Source organism: Ascaphus truei, chromosome 5, assembly GCF_040206685.1.
Source record: "Ascaphus truei isolate aAscTru1 chromosome 5, aAscTru1.hap1, whole genome shotgun sequence".
Classification (NCBI taxonomy): domain Eukaryota; kingdom Metazoa; phylum Chordata; class Amphibia; order Anura; family Ascaphidae; genus Ascaphus; species Ascaphus truei.
This window is the reverse complement of record NC_134487.1, coordinates 131970138-131993497: the sequence shown is the minus strand read 5'-3', so window position 1 is coordinate 131993497 and position 23360 is coordinate 131970138. Positions and strand designations below refer to the sequence as shown.

At 44.5% G+C, this 23360-nt stretch overlaps 1 protein-coding gene across 2 annotated transcripts; it reads left to right on the top strand.

Moving 5' to 3' along the window:
* The first annotated feature begins 1546 nt into the window (after nt 1-1546).
* On the top strand, nt 1547-23005 carry PRR7 (proline rich 7, synaptic). 2 transcript variants are annotated; one of them, XM_075600851.1, is made up of 3 exons: nt 1547-2131; nt 15723-16638; nt 20311-23005. In XM_075600851.1, the coding sequence occupies exons 2-3, from the start codon at nt 16245-16247 to the stop codon at nt 20688-20690; spliced, it is 774 nt and encodes a 257-aa protein (XP_075456966.1). In that variant the 5' UTR covers nt 1547-2131; nt 15723-16244; the 3' UTR covers nt 20691-23005. The 2 variants fall into 2 exon arrangements, with proteins under 2 accessions (XP_075456966.1, XP_075456965.1); XM_075600850.1 differs by having other exon boundaries at nt 1547-2200.
* The last annotated feature ends 355 nt before the right edge of the window (nt 23006-23360 follow it).

The following is a 23360-nucleotide window of genomic DNA, read 5'->3' as shown; positions in this document are numbered from 1 at the left end:
TGTCATTCCTAGTCACTCAGTTATTTTGGACCTTAAGAGTAGACCTGAGGCTATAAGGACAGTTGAAGCCCATGCTATCATACCCAGTTTTGCCTCCTCAATGCCAGAGGGATTTGCAACGCCTTGCAAAACAATACATTGCTGGCCCCTAGAGATGTCAACTTTCTTAGGACTGAAATCAGTGAAAGTTGCGGGTTCCTGGACCAACAAATGGCCTATTCATGGACAAATCCAGATTTCTATGAGTGGATCCTCTGGGGTTAAAAGTTAGTGAGATTGACAGCATAGAAAGAGTTGGCATGTACTGAATTCACATCTCAGAGCTATGGAGGTGAACATCCAGGACGGGAGGCGAACCATTAACCTCACTCCAGCAGCTCTTTCCTCCCCCTCCCCAAATCTAATTTATTGTACACAATTATACCCATCATTGGACCCCCCCCCCCCCTGATCCCCCCTCCCCATCCAAAATTGTTTCTCCCAAAGCAAGTGCTGGCACATTTTGTGTGTGTGTGTGTGTCTCTGGGTGTCGTGATTTCCTGGTTACTCTGTTACCATGACAACAGCTGCGAGCTGTGTAATGAATAGGAATTCGACAACATGCCAACACATACACATACACATACACACACACACAGAGAGAAGCACATGCATCCATTACACCCACACCACTAAGTGGAACATGCATGTCTGGGGTCCAATATCCCCTCAGCATCCCAACTCGTGACGTCACAGCTCCTTGTACAAAGCGGTTTCACGTGGACAGTCAGTCAGGAAGCCTTTTGTGCATGGATGGGGAGGGCTTAGGGGGAGATAGCTGTGCAAGGAAGGGAAAGGGGGTGGGGGTGAGAGAAGGGATCCCAGGGACAGGGGGTGCACAGACAGTCCATGCTAAAGTCACTCTCCCTCAGGTGTGTGTGTGTGTATGAGAGCCATCCTCAAGGCAGAGACTGTCCCCAAAGTGGCAGGCGGAGGGAAAGAGACGCTGGGGAAAATAGAGGGGGTGAGAGTGACAGACTGCAAAAGAGAAGGCTGGAAAAGGAAGCTAGAGGGGAGGTATGTAGGAAATAAAGGAAAGCAAGAGGCTGACAAGAGGAAAAATAGATGTAGCACGAAGAAAAGGTGAGGAGGAGGAGGAGTAGGAAAGAACTGAAGGAAATTATGGAAAGATAGTAAGACAAGAAAAATATGATCTGACAGAGTGAGGGGAGCAAGGAGACAGCTGGAGAGACAGGCTGAGGGGGGGACAGTGAGAGGTAAAACTACAGACTCAGGGGAGAGGAGGTGGAAGGTAAAAACCAGAGAGACATCTAGCAGAGAGATGTATAGATCAAATAAGGGAGGCACAGAGGGGAAATTAGTGGAAATCATAAAAGGAGGAGAGAGAGAGATGAGAGAGAGAGAGAGAGAGAGAGAGAGAGAGAGAGAGAGAGAGAGAGAGGAGAGAGAGAGAGAGAGAGAGAGAGAGAGAGAGAGAGAGAGAGAGAGAGAGAGAGAGAGAGAGAGAGAGAGAGAGAGAGAGAGAGAGAGAGAGAGAGAGAGAGAGAGAGAGAGAGAGAGAGAGAGAGAGAGAGAGAGAGAGAGAGAGAGAGAGAGAGAGATATATGATGGGAAAGAGACATGCAGAGAAAGAGAGAGAGATATATGATGGGAAAGAGACATGCAGGGAAAGCGAGGAGCAGTGAGGCAGGTGAGAAGATGGGAACATAAGGGAAATCTCTATTCGTCACAACTCAGGTTGGTTAGGGACTCCCAGACACCCACAGCACCCCCTTCACACTGTACTGGTTTGACTGGTGCCTGCTGCTGCAGCTTGTGGGTGGAATAAAGATAAGACTTGCTGGTGGCTGAAAGCAGCTGCCAGCCTTCCCAGCTGCGGGCATTGAGAAAGACGTTGCATGTCCCTTGGAGTGTGCCACTAAAATCATACACAGGAGCTGCTCACTGAGACAAGGAGCACAGCCTGGGGAGGCTCTCATCACCACCAGCCAAATCTGGGGGAGGGAGTTGTAGGAAGGAGGAAGACAGACTGTCAGCTCAGTGTACCAGGCAACAAAAGGCTGGCACCATTCTGTCTGCCTGTCTCCTGCAGAGCCCTGCTTCCAATCACAAAGCCACCCCACAACTACAGGTACCAGGGAACCTCTGCAAGGGAGGGGCAAGGGAGAGAATAAGGGGTAACATATCATGGGGATGAGAGGTGAGTGTAATTTATGTGAGAGGATGTGTGGGAAGGAATGTATGCGTGTGCTATACATGTGCACGCTGCATCTATTTGCATACTCAATGTGCCCTGCATTGGTACACATGTTGAATATATAGATCTATATTAACTGCATTGATGTAATATATATATATATATATATATACACAAGTTGCAGTTACCCTGCATCAAATTTAACATACAAATTGCATGTACAGTATGAAACATCTACATAGACACACACACACGTGTGTGTGTGTGTGTGTGTCATGCACCATGTTTCTACATTATTCCTACATCTACATACAGACAGCATGTATCTAGCTTCTGTATATATATATATATATATATATATAGCATGTACTGTGCCAGCGCTACATACACAAATACAGTATAGAGAGATATGCAGTGTGAATACAGAACCTATCTCTCTATTGCAGTCTGTTTCTAGGTGCATTCTATATGTATTATGTATGTATTATGTGTCTATATACAGTACGTAATGTGTGTATGCAACATATTTATACCCAGATATATGTCGTCTGTATTACACACAGCAATTGACCTCTCTATATGCATATTTCATGTAACCTGTAAACTAAATGTGTCCCAACTCTATATACATCTGAATATAAGACTACAAATATGCTGTATATAGATCTACTCACTGTGTGTGTGTGTGTGTGTGTGTGTGTGTGTGTGTGTGTGTGTGTGTGTGTGTGTGTGTGTGTGTGTGTGTGTGTGTGTGTGTGTGTGTGTGTGTGTGTGTGTGTGTGTGTGTGTGTATATGTCAATTGGCCCTATAATATATCTATATCCAGCATCTATATAAACAATGTTCTGTGCATTCAGAGGCCTCTGTATACACACCTCACATGCCATGCATCTACTTTCAAATCATCCTTACACACAATGCATGTGCAGTGACTTTCTAAACTCATCTACACTATAGACTCACATACACACAGATACATGTGTCCCTTGAATCAGTAGATAGTTGAATCAGCACACATATTGCATGTACCTCTATTTTTTATATACTATGCATAAAGTTCACACTTGTATACCCTGCTCCTATTTACACAACACCCCTACACACACACACACACACACACACACACACACACACACACACACACACACACACACACACACACACACACACACACACACACACACACACACACACACACACACACACACACACACCCACCACATACACACACACACACAATGAAGCCTCATACATATCAGCGTGTCTGAGATCAGATGCATTGTAAGGAACTCTAACCCTCTCTAATCGCGCGTCTGAGATCAGATGCATTGTATTAGAGAGGGTTGGGGTTCCTTACAATGAATCTGATCGCAGACACGCTATTAGAGAGGGTTGGGGTACCTTGCAATGCATCTGATCTCAGGTGCACTATTAGAGAGGGTTGGGGTTCCGCAGAATTTCACAATATAATGATAGGGTTCCTTAACCAAAAAAAAGTTGAACACCACTGCTCTTGGAATTTATGCGTTTACATATGTACTCCTACTGTCTTGGTAAGTTTCCCACCACACCTGCATTGGAAACATTTCAAGACAGATACTCCCTTTTCCCAATGTTTGCATTTATATTTTTTGCACGTATCCCGGTTTTGTATTATATTTCCTGTATTATGCATTTGCTTGTTTGCAAACCACTCCCTCAACTACATAAATGATCATTCAACAGTATCATGACAGTTTTATGTATTCTAGCTACTTATTTCGCCTCTGCAACTGCTCTATACATACTCTGCCTGTGACTTAGCTAGCATACCCTCTTTCTGTATACTCACAGCAGGGGTTATTTACCAACGTTGTTTGGCTGAAAAACTGGGACACAAAACAGCACCAGATTTAGCACAAGAAAAGGAATTCCAATAAAAGCTATTGGAGTTTTTTCAGTGATCTAAACTGGGGCAAAACAATTCCACGAGATTTAAGTCGGGCGACTATTGCAAATAAACCCCATACATTTTCTACATACAAACACCGATTCTACCATGATCTTATATCAACTCTGCAAAGAACATTCTTTTGTGTTCACTATAGATTGGTAGCGTTGCCAGGAGGCTTCTCCAAAAATACTGGACACCATGGTGAAAGGTGCGACGCTCTCGAGAAACACACTTTTCACCTCTCTCCTCTCCACGCGGTTTCCTCCTCTCCTTGGCCCCACCCCCTGGCTCCTGACACCTCCTCCTGATTGGCTTCCATACAAACATCAGCCAATCAGGATGGAGGAAGCTGCCCAGCCCCCTGGTAACAGCCCTGCTCTCTCCCTGCTCGGAGAAATCCAGCGGCCCTCCAAGCTGGTCAGGTCACTACTGTATGTCCAGAGAGGTAATATCAGACACATACATGTCCAGTATTACCTCTCATTTATTACTGGACAGAGTGCCCAAATACAGGACAGTCCGGTTCAATATTGGACACCTGGTAACCCTAATTTTGCCTGCCTAATACTATGGCCTATACCAGTGGTGCGCAAACTGGGGGGAAAATTTTCTGGGGGGGCGCGGGCTGTTGCAGAGGTCCCGTGCTCTTCCCCCAGGCATTTAAATTAATGCCGGGGGATCGCGTGAGGCCTCTGCAACGAAAAAAACTTACCAGGATTCAGACGCTGTGACACGTATCCATGGCAACGCGGTATCAGATGACGTCGCGGGGTCTTGTGACATGACGTCACCAGCATCAAATGACGCCGCGGGTCACGTGACCCGACTAGAAGGTAGGAGGGGGGGGGGGGGGCGCAGCTTCGGCACAGGCCAGACAGGGTGGGCGCAGCTGGAAAAGTTTGCGCTCCCCTGGCCTATACCCTGGACTATAAAAGCACAGCATGTCTTATACTCTGAAATATTCACAGGTACATTCTGTCTCTCTATAAACAGTGGACCTACTCTGTCTCTGTACATGCAATGCACTTCACTTGCCTATATAAATGCACCCCTCATCTGTTTACAACACAACTAATAGCGTGTATGTTTCAGGTCACTGCGTTTTTAAGCCTTGTTCATATTCCAATATAGGTATACTGTTTCTTTGTATATTAGAAGGTCACTAAATTGCAGGATTATATGGATATAGCTCTAGCTTTTGTGGGAAGATGAATAAATACAGGATGTGGACTTCATGAGTAAACTCCCACTTATATCGTGTTGTGGGTGTGATCTAACATATCTGAATGAATCATTGGTACCAACAGAATTATGTTTGAGGAAATATTTAGTGTGAAAGATATGTGTGAATTAAATTATGTGTCCTAGAGCACTGGGATAATGTTGGATGTGTTGTGGGTATGTGTACTTGTATCAGTCTGATAGTACACAGGGTGTTTGTATCAATTGATGTTTGTGTTGAGTATTTTTGGTGTGAATAATGTGTTAGGTGGTGACAGATATTGTGAAATATATTATATTACATAGTTAGTTTTAAGCAGCAATCCTCTCTATTGAAATTTCGGAGATATGTGCCCCGCTGGTGTTTCTGGTCCCTTTTGGGAAATCAATCGTCTCAGGCAACCATTTTTTATTTTACTTTAATTTGGCAGGCGCATTAAAGAGATCCCCGGGGGTAAGAATAACATGGTTCACCCCCTACAGTTTTGAGTCTGTCAAAAAAAAAAAATACATTAAAGAATTATGAAATGTAATAATGTTTTAGGCAAAAGCTGGTTATAATGTGGATGTTTCCTTGGGGGAAACGTTGTTGTATTTGCTATAAGTGTGGTGTTGTATTGTTGTATTGGATAAAGGATATCATTTGAATACAGTACTGGATACAAGTTGCATAATGTATTGTTTTAAATAGATACTGTATTGAATATAAAATGTATATTGTATATTTGGGTTGGGCAAATGATGGATGCTCTGTTCTGGATAGGTAGGATTTTTGGGGTATGTCTAAGTGTTGTGTGTGCTGCTTTGTTAATACGTAGGATGTTTTGTGTGTTACTTGGATGTGGTGCATGTAACCCCTCTCCTTACCCGGCTTAAAAGGAGTGAGTAGCACAGGTGTGTGTATAAGTGCAGGTGTTGTGCACTGGACTCTCTTGTTACCTGGATCTCAGAGCCGGTGACCAGCTGGCTGGGTGTGTAAGCTGTTGAGGTAGATGTTGATGATGAAAAGGGTGGCAGAAACTTTTATACAAACAATAACTTGGCAGTTCTTTTGTCCTGGAACAGGAGCGTGTGTTTTCTCTGTCTTGGGGCTGCCAGCACTCCTCAGCCTAGCTGTTGCAACAATGTTGCAATCCCTTGTGGGTTTTCTTGGGTTATGTTAGTTGCCTTGGCAACCCCCCTACCTTTTACTAGGATAGGCTGCCCCCCCTCCCCTTATCAGGTGGTATTGTCCCAGTAAATTTCCCATCAGCCCAGTCCAACATGCTGTCTCTTAGTACTAGCAGCCATCTTGAGCAGATATCTCTCCTATTCTGGTTAAGTTACTGATTTTCACCTATCCCTATATCCTGCATTTATCCCACTTCCCTCATAGCTCGCCTCCATTACTCTCATGTCCCAGTGTTCCCTCAGTACTTTCCCCCCCTTTTTATTTGTATGTTGTTGTCCCAAATAAACACTTCAGCAAGTAAGAAGGTTCCCTTGCTTGATAAATGGGATTGAGTTGACCTGCCTGTCCCTACTCACCTCTCAGGGTTTTCTTTGCCCAGAACAATGAAAATCAACTATACATGAGACAGGCTGAGACAGCTATACAGAGCAAGCAGCTTCATATGGCTATACAGAGCCTGCAGCTTTAGAGGATATACAGTACACAGGCTGCAGCTGCACAGACCAACAAGCTCCTGTTTTTACACAGCTGAAAAACTGCAGCACAGCTATACAGTACAGAGCAAGCAGCTCAAAACAGCTAGACAGAGCCTGTAGCTTTAAATGCAGTCTCACAGACACAGAACCTGCAGCACTGCTTCACAGATCCGTGCATTAAACACCGAACTGTCACTCTCCCTCACTGCTGCACAGCTACACAGGGCAAGCAGGGCCACACAGCTCCACAGTGAGGTACAGCCATCATACCTACCCCTGCGCTACGTCCCCACGGCTAGGACTACCAAGGGCCATCCTCCGGACATCCGCCAGGACATGGGTTCGAGCCACGGACACATGTAAGTGCAGCTATCGCTACGCAGACCGCTGCAGGACACTGAGCGGCACCATCTGAGACAGTCGTCCATCACTGATGCAGGTAACCGACCGTACATCACACGCACTGGCTAAAGGCCTACACACACCTGCAGCATGGCAGAACTCAGACCCCCCCCAGACACCACGCATGAGAGTGACCACTCAGACGCTGAGACTGCTACACAACCGCAACAGATTCAGGAAGGCGCAAGGCCTAAGTGGACCGTTACACTTACACAAAAGGCCCGCGAAAAGTATGAAACTGACTGACATTGACGCACACCGCGACAAATTAGAGAAGGTCTGGGAAGATACTGGATGTGAAATATGTAATGCTACAAATATTAGCGATCAGGAAAAACAGATTAAGCAGGGTATAACCCAACTGAGGTCAAGCCACAAATGTTATCACATGCTGTCACAAACATATCTCACCTACCTGAAAGGATCAGCATGGAAGAAAGTCTCAGAGAACGTGACTTGCAGGAAGCGGACGATCTGGAACGCGACGGCTATCACGGAGGCCGAAGTCCAGAGAAAAGACCTTTCGCTGGAGGCCGTATCAGCCAGTCATCAAGGTCAGCAAAATCAGCGCGATCTAGCGCAAGTGCTACCAAGGCGTGAGCTATCACAGAGGCTGTTCGCGCAAGGGCCGCATACGCTAAGAAAGAGGCATTCATGAGACTACAAAGGGCCCGCATATGAGGAGGAGGAGAGAGACGCTATCGCAACTGCTGCGGCGGCTGCTGCAGTCACTACCGCTGTAGCCAACACAATCGTTGCTATCACCGCAGAAGCCACTGCGCGTAAGAAGACAGGGTTGGACGTGAACCTAGAGACCCTAAATAAAGAGAGGGAAGCTGCCGTAGCCCAAGCGGAAGTCTTAGAGGCAGCTGCATTACAGGATGGCGTGGACCAATCGTACAGTTGGGTAGCTCCAGAGGATCCAGCCCAACGCACTAAAGCCTATGTGAGGAGCCTTCCCAGCGTAAGCACCAGCACACCATCTCTACATGATGAGGAGGATATCACAGATGCCGAAGCCTTGCAAAATCCATGTGGAGAAGATGCTGTTTCTTCAAAGGCACACACTACCCGGGATAGCTACAGCCACAAAAGAGACCCACACGCCCGCATGCATACGCTTGCACTACAACAAGCTCGCAATCCAGGTACACCCATGCAGAGAAACACAGCTCCCCACACTAACCAGCAATCATCGTACATCCACACCAAGGAAGAGGCGACTGCAAGGTCCTTCCCGGCAACCACCATTGCACCAAGCACACAATCCGCACATAAGTCAGAGACGCACGATTGTCCCCACTCGACCTCACAATCCAACGCTGCAAATGTAGATGGCGAACAAAGCAATATAACAGAAAGCGACCGCCCACATCCTCTGTAAATCAACATACTGATGCATCCAGCCTAACAGACATGGACAAGTACATGATCCGGCTTGATATGTTGCAAACAGGACTTACCAACTTCGACGACCATCCTGAGAATTACAGAATATGGAAGTCCACATTCAAGGACGCAATCAAGAGTCTGGGCTTCTCCGTGAGGGAAGAACTCAGCATGCTAACCAAATGGTTGGGGAAAAAATCTGCAGAGCATGCGAAGAGGCTCAGGGCAGCAACCGTAAACTGCCCCCAAGTAGGTCGTGACTTAGTATGGGAAAGGCTAGAGGAGTGCTTTGGTAGCCCTGAGGCAGGCGAAGATGCACTCTTTAAGAGAGTCGACAACTTCCCCAGAATCACGGTCAAAGACTATTCGAAGTTACGAGACCTCGGAGATCTGCAGGAATTGAAGTCTTCAAGAGCAGATCAATCTCTGTCAGGTCTCAACATCTTAGACTCCGCTCGTGGAGTGAAACCCATCTTGGAAAAGCTACAACCTCCAAGAAAGATGGTCTTCGCAAGGTTCAAAATACAAAAGGGAGAAGCAAGTCGCGTTCCCCCCTTCTCATTCTTCTTGAGCTTTATTCACGAAGCAGCCAAAACAAAAAATGATCCCAGCTTCATCCCCGATACACCAACCGCACTGAGTGTAAGCAACCTAAACAATGAAGGACCGGTGACAAGATACGGTATCACCAGAACGCCTATCTTGGTCCACAGGACAGGCGTGTCTTCTAAAACATCTACATGTCCCAATCATTCTACCGCTCCAAGCAGGGAAACGGGACCCAAACAGGGAATTCTCCATACACAAAAAGCAACACCCACTTAACAGGTGTTTTGGGTTTAGGATTGTCACGGGAGACCAGCACCAAGGGACAACCTGAGAGGGCTATTAGGATGTACATTGCAATCATCGATGATCAAAGCGACAGATCATTTGTGAAGTCAGAGTTTTTTAGCTTGTTCAACACACGAGACAATGTCTCACCCTACAGACTCAGAACATGCCCAGGACTGACTGAGACAACAGGGAGGAGAGCAAATGGCTATACCATACATTCCGTGGATGGCAGAGTAAAAATACCTCTCCCTACACTCATAGAGTGCAATCACATGGCAGCAAACAAGAACAAGATTCCCACACCAGACGTGGCACGTCATCACCCACACCTTAGGGGAATAGCTGATCGCATCCCGCCAATAGAACAAGATGCCAAGATTTTGCTACTGCTCGGCAGGGACATCCTGAAAGTGCACAAAATCCGCGAACAATGCAACGGACTCCACAATGCCCCATTTGCCCAAAGACTTGACCTAGGATGGGTGATAGTGGGCAATGTATGCATTGGCAAAGGGCACAAACCAGACTACGTTGATGCCCGCAGAACAAATATAATGGAACGTGGACACACATCCCTCTTCAAACCATGTCTTGGCCATATCCAAGTGACAGGAAGGCCTAGCAAGGAAGAGAAACGAGGTCATACCCCTGAGACCCACAAAAACAGCTTCATATCAGAGGAATATGACAATGGCCTAGGCTGTTCAGTAGTCCAGACGACAAAAGACGATGAGCCAACTTCACCAAAGGAAGAGAACAATCTCCTGAAGGTGATTGACAAAGAGATCTTCCAAGATAAAACAATTGGACAACTCCGCCTCCACTCCATCCACCCAGTGGACATCTCCTAACCAAAGGAAAGGGAGTTGAGAAATCAACACAGACAGATCAGTGGCACGATGGGTTAGCGTCTACAGCTACAGACCAGAACCCTGCAGACCACACTACTGGGTTAGAATCTACAGCTCACCCTCAGAGCACATCATTGCTTACAGAACCAGAGTTTCCGAAGCAGTCGGATGAGATACCATCGGTTCCAGCAGATACAGGTCAATTAACAATTACAGAAACAGCTACAGAAATCCACCCTCCAGTCTGTGCTGTGGTTACAAACGTGACACCTGAAGATACACTAGGACTTCATCGTTCCTCTAAATGGACAATGCTCCAGCGAGCGTTTTTGCAGTTTAGGCATACTACCACTGCTCTCAACCACACACCTGGTGGTAAAATGGACAGCCGCCGTGGTAGGCATCTTTACAAAAGACTGAGCACTGTCAGCACAGCGACCGAGTCAAAGAAGGTCGCCCCCAGTTGCGTCCAAAGGGGGAAGCATACAGACAAGACCAACTGTGTCAATGGAAAAGGGAACCTCTCTAAATGGAGTTCCTTCTAGAAGCAGAATCCTACGACCAACAAGGGTGACTCCACAAGAACAGGTGGTGGCCTTACCAAACCCCAAGTGTGCTGGGAATACATGGTTGGAATTACCCAACTAACCAGTCTTCACGACCCTGGAGGCAAGTCCAGCCCGACTTTCCCATGAGCCTTGACAACGCTCATGAACGTGATTCCAGTCTTTGTCGGAATCAGAACCTTTGCCTGGATTTTGGGGACTTGGGGTGCCAACAGTTGGGTGTCCCTATTATCATTCATGGGCTCACCCATTTTATGGACTCTTAAGAAACAATAGGAGCACCCAGCCATCTCGGACTGGTGCACCTAGCTCGATACCTGGAGGTAGACTTTGGAGCGCCAAAGGACTTTGGAGCCCAATGGTACCGGTCGGTACCATCTATTATGCATACATAGTCTGTTTATATATTGTTGTTATATTTATGTGTTCCATATGTTCATATTAATATAGTGGTATCTACAGATACCAGACGGGGAGTGTCCTGGAATAGGATTGTGTTTTCTCTGTCTTCAGGCTGCCAGCACTCCTCAGCCTAGCTGTTGCAACAATGTTGCTACCCCTTGTGGGTTTTCTTGGCTTGTCAGTTGCCTTGGCAACCCCCCTGCTTTTTACCAGGATGGACTGCTCCCCCTATCCTTGCCACGTGGTATTGTCCCAGTAAATTTCCCATCAGCCCAGCATGCTGTCTCTTAGTACTAGCAGCCATCTTGAGCAGTCATCTCTCCTATTCTGGTAAAGTTACTGATTTTCACCTATCCCTATATCCTGCATTTATCACACTGCCCTCATAGCTCCCCTTCCCCTCTATTGCTCTTATGTCCCAGTGTTCCCTTTTTACCCCTTTTTATTTGTATGTTTTTGTCCCAAACAAACACTTCAGCAAGTAAGAAGGTTCCCTTGCTTGATATATGGGATTGAGTTAACCTGCCTGTCCCTACGCATCTCTCAGGGTGTGCTTGGGCCAGAATATCTTTATTGATGCCGGACAGGTTTTCATACAGCATGCTTTCATAGATCCAACACAGTAGGTCCAAGCAGGTCCACAAAGCTTTTCGTCCTCATATACTATTCATCTATCAGTGGGCCTACCATTAAGGGGTACACATCTGATCTATGGAAAACAATAAAAGGGGACTCCATACTCTTTCCTGACATACGTTACACATAAAACAAACACAATGAGACCCCCTCATCCTTCTACCCTGATGTCATGTGGGCACCACCTGGGGTCTGAAGCCTTAAGCCCCCTAACCCCAATATTTATAGGCCATGGTGACATAGTAGATCACCATGGTCACCTGGGAGGTATACTGGACCCTCTAACCCAGGGGTGCACAAACCGGGCCTCAGGATTTCGGGGGGCCCGGCGGTTACAGAGGCCCCACGCTCATCCCCTAGGCATTTAAATTAAATGCCGGGCGACCGCGCGAGGCCTCTGTAACACACATACCAGGATTCAGAAGACTTGGTGTGATGCGTCTCCATGACAACGTGGCGTCAAATGACACCGCTGGGTCATTTGACGCCGGCAACGAAGGTAAGGGGGCCACGAGGGCTGGGGGGAGCAGGCAGGGGGGCGCAGCACCAAAACTTTGCGCACCCATGCTCTAATCTACGCCTACGCTGGGTGACAGAGTGGGTCCTTTCTGGAAGGTGGGTGGAGCTTGGTTGGCAGTTTCCTAAACTGTAACATTTTTGTAACAGACATTTATATTTAACCTATTATATACCTAATAGTAATCCCAACAGGGGGTTACACGTGAACTGCCTGTTTTGTTGGGTTTATTGAAGTGCTGGATGTTGGATATGTAAATTGTGTATAGTGTTGATTAGAATCTGGCTGCAGTGTTGCCTATCTATGGACATTTTGTTAAGTATAAAGATGTTTTGTTGGGTATAAACTGCATTTTTACTTAGGTGTTGCATTTTGTTCATTTTAAGGGTGTTGTTTTCTTCTGTATTGGTTGAATTTGAACTTGCATTTATTTGGTAAATATGGAAGTTGGAACAAGTTAGGTATATGCCAGATATTCCCCGGAATGCAAGTTGAACGTTTTCGTCGTTGTTGTTGGTTTTTTTTTAAATATAAAGGAGCTGTGTTGTGTATAACATGTTTTTTAAGCTATGTTGTATAGGATATAATGTAAATGTTTTGCAGAAGCTGGATACTATATTGGATGTTAATGGAATGCTGGCCATGGTAAAATTGTTTTGATAGATATACATTTGGTATTGTGATTGGTAAAAGATGGATATTGTGTTATATGTTGAATGTTTGCAGGTTATACTTTTGGAAGTTTGGGGATGAATGTTAAAGCAGCAATCCCCCCAAATATGATTTTAGTTTTTTTAAAGTTTACCTGAACAGGGGGAGTTTGATGTAATTTATCTGTCTCTCTACTAAGGCTACTTAGTAGCTTATTGTGCGGGTTTCAAAACGAAATAAGCTACACATATAGATATGAAGTCACAAATAGAAACTCCCCACCTCATGTCCTAATGATGTTGCAATTTTCTTTTTGCCAAAGGAACGAGCCCTGTCCCCACTGCCATTTTGTATTTGGCGATTGGGAACTGGGAGGTCCTCAAATGTCTTGTTAACCATAGTTCAGGTAAGCTTCAAAAACAATTGTGAGTAGGCAGGACCGCTTCTTTACACAGACTGTGTGGGATACACATTTTAGTAACTATTCTGAACTTTGCACTTTCAATGTATTTTCCTTTTTTATAAGCTATTTGAATATTGAAACATGAAACAAAAGATTAAACAAAGATTGTGTTGGGGTAGGACATTTCGTTTTATTTATAATTTGCACAGATGTAGGAAGCCTTACTGTGTCCAGCGCCGGTGCAAGCTGCGTGACTGTGCCGGCGGATGCCCCGGCGCCTGACAATTATTGTTCTGGGGGGTCTAATGCAGAAGCACGTACCTCCTGCAGCAATGTCGCGGCAGACACTCTCCCCAAAGCCGCAGCTTTTTGCTATTTCAGCAGCAGCGGCTCCGGAGACGAGTCCTGCTACATCTGTAGGTTGTGTTATGTACAAATGAGATGTTTGATATTATTAGGGACATGAAATCGTTTTCTTTTTCTTACTAAATCTTAGCAAAAACTTGGAGTTGTGTATCAAGTGTCCCAATCTGGAGAACAGTTCCAAAACACGTGAAAACAGTGTCCCTTTGGCTCCATATTTCACTCCAAGTACCACCACTTGAACTAATGAGCCGTGAGCATTTTGGGAAAGGTTTGCTAGAGGAGTTAGGGGAGGGGACAGTCAACTCAATATTATAATTAGAAGTATTAACGTGTTACACTTTGGTTGGTTCAGCTTTTTCTTTTTTTACGTCAAATTAATCCACAATGTCTGAGATGGCTTTAATTCCCAAGCGACTAGATCTGGCAAAGTAAGAAACAAGATTATTGACCTTAATACAGTATATATGTTGATGGAACAAAGTGATACAGAATAAAATATTTGCCTTGTGCCCTGGAGCAAAGGACACCATCTTGATACTTATTCCCCTTGATAATGTTTTTGGTGTATGATGGTGGTAGTTATACTGGGTTTAGGTTGGAGGTTCTGTTGGACATAAGTAAAGTTTGTACTGGATGTTCGTGGGATGTTGTGTTTCATGTAAATGTGATACTGTAGTTTTGTATGTTGTGGTAATAATTAAATAATATCTGGATCATGTGCTGGATATAATGGGATTGATGTAATGGTATGTACATTGGAAGGTGCCCTTGGGGTTTGGGTCTAAATCTGATGATGTGTGATTTGAATGATATTTTGGGTATATATCTTATGTTGTTCAGTGAAATCTGGATGAGGTGATGGGTGTAATTAGTATAATCATTCGGGTGTGAATTACATTTGTATTGATCATGTGTGAACTCCTGTCCACATTTCTTCATGTCTCATCCCCTCCACCTATGCATGTGCCCATATACTGCACCATTATTTATTCATCTCTCTCCCAACAACTTCTTTAGCCCTCAATAAAAAGCACCCACACAAATCCTCTATTCACACTCTCTATCTACTCCTTCCTGCTTCTGGGGATCTCTCCTAATCCTGAACCCAGACATAAACACCCCTGCTCTTACCCAAGCCTCCCTGCCATCTCTTCCCCTGCTAATGGCGTTAACCATTTAATACTGACTAACCTTAAAACTCGCCTCCTAAATCAAGCATCCCAATAGCCTGCACTCATGGCTATTGTCCCACACCCACAGTCACTCCTACCACCCATTGTGGCCAAGCACTGCCATCTACAGCACTTATTCCCTCACTTGCTGTCTCTGTAAGTCTCCCAACATACCACTTAGATTGTAAGCTCTTGGGAGCAGGTATTTCCTTTCCTAATGTCTGATTTTGCTGTGCTTATTGTATTATTATAATTCCCTGTACTGTATTCTTTGTGAAGCGCTGAGTACACTTTTGGTGCTATATAAATAAAGATATACATACATACACTAAAAGACGTGCTTGTTTGGTGTAAATCAGTTGTGTAGTCTGTTAAAAAGGATGAATCAACTGTACAGGTTTGTTTGATGATGTTTGCCATGTACAGGTACAATAATGTATTGGAAGAGTAAACATTGTGTATGAATGACTTGGTAGTAGTGTTGCAGCTTCACCAAAAGTATAACACTTTTTTTTTTTTGTATTTCTTCAGATGAAAATGACTGAGGAAATGGCTAAGTCAGCGGTGGAACATTATGGAGAGATGAGGACACTGGTGATCTAATGATCTGCGGGCCATGAAAGAAGGGAAGTGGTAGCACAACTGGCAGATATAACCATTTTGCTATATGGCTGGGAAATAATCTGTAAACGTTTCATACTTCTTGGGTTGTGTTGCGGAGCATCTGAATCTTCTTGGACATGACCAGGAACGTATCCAGATGTGGGTGAATAAGCTGGGTGTCTCTTCCTTTGGTCACCAGCCCAAATCATTCATTTACATGTACTAACCCAGAAGACGCTGCATCTCAGTAAGCCGGAAATATACTAATAAATTACCATAAAACCTACAGATGACAGCTTGCAGCTACTAAGTCAGGCAGGGCAAATGACTGGAACTCAGAAGGAGCAAGGCAACCAAATAGTGAGAGACATATGGGGGATAAATAAAGGTGAAGACAAAGAATAAGGAGAGAAGAACTTAAGACAATGGATAGGGAGAGTCTGGGATGATATGCCATTCTTGGACAAAGAATACTTGACGTTGGTGCCCCCGTCTGTGAATCTGCAGTGTGTGCTTGGGGGTTCGTGCCCCTCTATATGGCAGAATAAGATGGTTATGTCTCAGGGCACGTATACTTTCCTCAGTTGCTTCGCTGGTTTCTGGCTGATCTGGGGGCTCATCGTGCTGCTCTGCTGCCTCTGCAGTTTCCTGAGACGTCGCGTGAAGAGACGTCGGGAGGAGAGGTTGCGGGAGCAGAGCCTGCGCTCTGTACACATAGAGCCCATGCAGTATGAGGAATATGTGAGCAGCCCGCGCATCCCTATGTCACATCGTGTGCGAGCACAGGTGCCCCCTCAACCATCATCAGCACAAGCCCGGCCTTTGTCTGCTACCCGCAGGAATGGTAAGAGGGGGAACAGCGGGAAAATGAGCAATTACAATCATCCACTGCTTCAAGGGACCAGGCAACATAACACTGACAGGATTATAGTGCTAACTTTCTTTAGTTCAGGGGTGGCCAACTCCAGGCCTCAAGGGTCACCAACAGGTTAGGTTTTAAGGATATCCCTGCTTCAGCGCAGGGGACTCAGTCAACGACTGAGCCACTGGTGGAGGCACCTCTGCTGAAGCAAGGATATCCTTAAAACCTGACTTGTTGGTGACCCTTTAGGCCTGGAGTTGGCCGGCCCTGCTTTAGTTCAGGGGTGCGCAATCTTTGCCTGCCTGCTTCCCTCCCTGCTCGTGCCCCCCTCCCTTACCTTCCTTTCGGCGTCAAATGACGCAGTGAGGTCAGGTGACGTCACCATGCCAACGTGATGTCACATGACCCTGCGGCGTCATTTGATGCCCCGTTGCCATGGCGACGAGTCGCCGAAGACAAGGTAAGTGAAGTTGCAGAGGCCTGACGCGGTCACCTGGCATTCATTTAAACGCCTTGGGGGAAGAGCGCGGGGCCTCTGCAACCGCCCGTCCCCCCGTGAACAATCTTGCGCCCCCCCCCCAGTTTCCGCACCGCTGCTTTAGTTCATTCCACTACAGATGATTGCAAAACCTTATGAACGTCCAGTGACAGAGGTGTTACTAATCAACCAGGAGTCCAAAACCATAATATATTAACACTTTCAATGGCACTATACCCATTGCATTGCATGCACCTCCACTACTGAAATGTTTACTACACTACTTGGGATTCTTACTTTCATCCTTACATATTTTTTAGTGCATACAGTACACATTTAGGATTAAGTATCAGTAAACCAAAATCCACAGTATGTTTGGTAATTGGATTATCAGGTCCTGAGCATTCATTTGGAACAACCATCGACTAGAGGTTTAGCAATAGCCTGGAACTGAATGGCTTCAAATGATCAGAGACATGATCATGTGTACCTGGTTTTGTAGCCCTCATCCACACATATTTTCATTTTAAATATTCTGTTTAATGAGAGCTACAAAACAAATACAATGTCTTTCCTTTCCCCCCCCCCCCCAGAATTAAATAATTTAAATGATTTTTTTTCCAACTACTTTGTTACGGTCTTTGAGTGTTACAAACAAGCTATATCATCTCTTTACAATGATAATATACCCACTTATATGTGTCATGCACTAAAGCCAGCAAATTAGTGTTATGCAGCAGCATGGATTGGGTAAAACACTACCCTGTTGGTTGCCTTTGAACGCAAATGCTGAACTATACTATGGTAGGAAGGAATAGGGACAGACACTTTCTCTACCGTTTCCTTGGCATTGAACGGGAGCGGATATACCATTTCTGGAGAGTATTCTGGCCACTTTTCTACCAGGTAGAAATGTGTAAAGCAAATAAGACATTTTAACATTTGTTTTTCAGATATTTGATAGGCTAATCTGTTTAATCCCTTCAGTGCCAGAGAGGCTTTCAAAGCACTGAAGGGAATATGGAAGTGAAAACGGATGTGTGTATATTTTGCTTTATTATTACAGAGATGCAAACTCCAAATGCCCAAATTCATGAGATTGCTATCCGTCATTTTAATGGGAAACTACTGACTTCCATCAGTGAGCATCTTAAAATTGGTAAAATTGGCTAGAAATCTGTGAAAGTCACCTAAAATCAGCGGGCGTTGAAATGTATAAGTAAAAAAGGAATTATTAGCAATAAGTGAAACATAGGCCTATGGAACAGCCCCAGTGCCTTATATCAGTATAGTAAAAAAAAATAAACAAAATTAAAAACACGAATCATCATCACTGAAATTCCCTCAATATACCAGAAAACTATGTTGGTAACAGTGTGAACACCATGCAATTTGAAAGAATAAGGACACAAATCCCTTACAACAAAATATATTATTTGTCGAGTGCTTCTTGTGTCCGAAACGCACAGTAGAGGCTCGTTGCCAAAGTGTCAGCCAAGCCAGGTATATGTGTACCATTGCATTCATATCTTTTTGTAAGTGGGTTTTTGTCTCAATGCATTCAAATTGTATGGTGTTCACATTGTTGCTACATCTTGTATGTATTTTCATATACTGTTGTATCCTCTAGTCTAACGCAACTACTTTTTATGCATTTCTCAGGCATATTGTGGTAATTTCAGTGCACTTTTTTCCTGCTGTTGAAATGTGCAATGCTTCTTTAATGCTCTATGGCCTTAGATCTCTTCAGGGACAACCATACAATGAATAACCACTCCATTTCGATATGAATAAGATCATTGGATGATCCAACAAGCTGGCCAGGGCCCTGAGGGGAGCTTGGAGAAGCCCTGCTCCATGGGGCTCTGCCAGCAGGAGTGATCTATGCTCTGTGTAGCTTTCTGGCAGTGAGATGGTTAATAAATGATAAGTGGAGCGTCCTGCCAGCGCAGGGTTTAGTTAAGGCACTGCTGGAGGTTTTTTTTTGACAGGTTTTAAACATGTTTTATTACTTGGAAACCTTTAACTCAAATTCCAAGTGGGGCTGCGTGTGTATTCTGCACATAGTGCATCATACAGTACTTTGAAACCGATACCCTTTTACCGAGTAACTATGGTGACTACAAGGGCAGGCGTTTCTCCAGTTCTGATTCGCAGGCCCACATTGTCGTTACCTCCGGTAAGCAGGTATATCCACTGTTAACCACTTGAGTGCTCTCAACTGTCTCTATGGCAGTAGTTTCCAATTCCAGTCCTCAAGAACACCCAGCGGGTCAAGTTTTAAGTATATCCCTGCTTCAGCACAGGTGGTTCAATCCAAATGATTGAGTCACATATTGAGCCACCTGTGCAGAAGCAGAGATATTCTTAAAAAATTACCTGTTGTGGGTACTTGAGGATTTGAGTTGGGAACCACTGCTTTATGGTATTGAGACACTGTCCAAGAACCCATTTCCTCCTTCATTTGCTATATGGGTTTGTACAATTAAAGATCAATATGCATTGGCAATGCTAAGCTGCTCTAAATGCAAAGTGGGTCTGAAAGTTGACGCCCCGTTAGCATTGAAGGGGCTCACTTCTTCTCCTTGCTCCAGAAGTTTACTATTTGCACATTCACGTACCTTCTAATAATCTTCGCCAAAACACATGAAATGGTTGCAAATATGTAATTTATCAACGTTACACGGCTGCAAAACACAACCAGATTTAATCAAAGAAAACCTTATTGCTTTTAATGGGATTTATTTTCCTTGCTAAATCTGGTGCTATTTTAGTAGTCGAGTGTCTTTGTAATGTAATGTACGTCTTTATTTATATAGCGCTTCACAGTAGTAATACACATGACAATCGTTTAAATAACAAATAACAGATTATGGGAATACATTTTTCAGACATAAAAGTAACATTTAGGAAGAGGAGTCCCTGCTCCGAAGAGCTTACAATCGAATTGGTAGGAAGAACGTGCAGAGACCAGTAGGAAGGCATTCTGCTAAGTGCGTCTGCAGGGGGCCAAGTTTTATGTATTATGTGTATAGTATTAGCTACGGTACTACTCATATGCTTCTTTAATACATAGCTTTTATATCCTGGTGTCTCTAGAGTGTTCTGGCTGTGAATTGGTTTTGGATGACAATGTGGTCCACCTCTTGTAACTCATTTTTGTCTTGCACCTGCAGAGCCAGACTTGTCTCAGCCCCCATGTTACGAAGAGGCATTGCTGATGGCTGAGCCACCTCCACCCTACAGCGAGGTACTCACTGACACCCGGGGGATCTACCGCAAGATATTTAGCCCCTTCCTCTCCGTCCAGGACGAGATGGTTAAACCAGAGCAAGCCCTCAGCCATAAACAGCATCTGGCAGGACCACCACACACCGAGTCGCTTCTCGGATCACTGAGCTCACAGCTCCCACCGAACCCCTCACATGAAGCCCAGGGGGGAAGACGACCATCCTGGGCTGGCTCTGACATAGGTGGCGGTATGCTACACAGACTTCCTGGGGGTTGCCAGCTCCCCTTCCCCATCCCCCTGCTGGGGAGGACTACAGCGGTTTGAATCAACCTGTGGCAGACGGACATATATCCCTTAGCCGCTTAGCGGATGAGGTTCAAAGATCAACATGAGTGAAAGTTGGGGGATTCTGAACATCACAAACATAACATTTGAATTGACCATTTCTAACTTCAGTGTGTGAGACGCAATTAAAATCTTTGCCACTTTGAATGCTAATATTGAAAAAACTTGGGAGACTGATAATCACCTGAGCCACACTGGCAACTAGGCCTATGAGGACCAGAATGCACCGGGGGTGGGAAGTCTAAGAACAATCTACAGCACACCAAGACTTATGCCGGGCTGCACTCAACCTGGAACTGATTTTGAGGGGCCACGCCCTGCACATGTGGACAGCAAGCCATCTTTATTTATTTTCTATTTTATTTATCATACTTTTTGTGGCATTAAAGTTCAATGTACAGTAATAGCCATAGTGTGTGTGTGTGTGTGTGTTTTACCATGTACAACCACAGCTACAACATTGTATATGAACACGCGTGTCCATTTCTGTGTGTTGTACGTACTGTGTGCTTACGTAAGAGAATGTGATCCAGATGGACACAATATTCAATACATTCCATCTGAAAGGGCTTCACATTGAAAATCTGAAATCCCTTCGAGCTGCTGCACAGTATGTGGTGAATGATAAAATGCTTCCTTGTTTGCGGGAGCGGAACACTTTTAATGTTCGAGGGATCAGAAAGGTGGTACGTGGATTTTTACCAGTACTTTCACAAACTTGTATAAAGGCAAAACTGGTGCAATTCTGGGGCAACAATCTGCACCATGTGTATCACAGGAAACATCCCATGGATATCATTAAGGATTTTTCTTTGGTACATATGAAGGAAAGTTTTTGCCCCACAATTGCACTGGTTTCGCTTTGATACATTATGTATCAAAGTCTTCCAGCTGCAAAACTATCAAAAAAAAAATGCATCGGATTACTCAAATTATAATGTCATTTAAAGAAATTAGATTTTTTTTGTTCTATGATAATTCTATTGCAGTTTTTTCTCCTGTATTTGCGGCTAGGATTCTTTGATATACAAGACCCATTGTTGCGAAGCGAGAGTAAAACGGTCATTAAAAAATAAAAGCTTTATGGTTTGCCCGTTTCTCTTATAGTGAAGCTAAAATGTCTGGCTTGTCTCTAACTGGGCAAGAGTTCCTGGCAGGTCCTTCCAAAAACCCTTACTGTAGCAGCGCTGTGGTAGGGACGTGATTAACACAATATACTGCTGGACCAAGAGAACTCCTTGAGCAGTGATCTGAAACAGGCAGCAATTACAGAAATGCGTTGAAGATCTCATCAGAGGGATTCAAATCACTGCACAATTAATTCTATTCCCAGGCAGCAGATCATTGTTTTGATATGCTCCCTTTCAAATAAACATGCTGTGGTATAAATTAATACAGAGCAGAACTATACCAGCGTTTCCCAATCCTCTCTTCAGTCAACACCAGCCGGCCGGCCACCCACCCACACACACACATTCACAAGAAAGACAATTCTATTCACGTGTTCAGCACGTCATTCATTGGTTATTCCTCAAATTTGGCCTGGCTGGTGTCCCAGAGAAGGGGGGTCCCAGAAATACTGGACCCTACACTTTATATGACATACAAAAATTATTTTATCCTAAAAAAGGCCCCAAAGGCTATTGGTTAATATCAATAATTAGACACTATTCAGTGTGCTGTGAAGCGGTTTCCCAGTGCTGGAGAAGATTTCAGTTCCTTTTTTGTTTCTATGCATGGAGCCGATCTCTCCACCACGGGGGGATGCAGCTTCACAGCATATTCAATAGCAAGCGCTGGATCTCATCAATATTTAGAGATCCCACCAGACAACTAAAGGGAATCCATAATATTGATGAATGTGGATTACAGTGGACTAGAGGTGTCAGGGATAGTCACCACAGAAAATCAGCGTCATAGGCTTGACATGCATAGGTTTGTTGACAATATTTTTTTATCTGAGCTATAGTTTTGGGGAGACGGGTATTGAAGGTGGATGCAGGGTGTCAAGATATACAGAGATGATCAGTATCATTTACAGTGGGGTGTGCTTGCTCTGCAGTAACGGGCTTGGAAATAATGATACATTTTGAACCGATTAAAAAGGTAAAGCTCTTCAAGTCTCCCATAGCAAAAGTTCTCCAGATCTAACAGTGTGAAGGCTTAATAGGTAAATGCTTCAATAATAGAGCCATTTCATGTCTTGTTGGCTGGCACAAATACTACAGCAATTTGTGTTAAGGATCGCTAAAAATAAATAAAGCAGTATTATTCCTTTCATTTTGATCCAGGCATCCCACTAACCTCTTGGGTCAGAATTTTTTTTTTGTGGTTGTGTTTGTTGGCAACTTAGCTAGGTATAAATTGGAGGTACTTTACTGCAACATTAAACATGCACAAATCTGTCACCTTTTGCTCCTTCCAATACATCACATGACTTTGCTCCAAACCTCTTCTTCCTAATACCCATTCTACTCTACTTCTAAAGAGGAAAAAGTGTCTTAGGTGCTCACTGCCTCAATTTTCACCATCAAGCTTCAACTCCTTTCCATCTCCTCAAACCTATCGCTTCTACCCTGGTCCAGATCATCACTTCTATCTAAAACTAATCTCTTTCCTCTGGCACTTTCCCATCTCTTTAGAAGTACG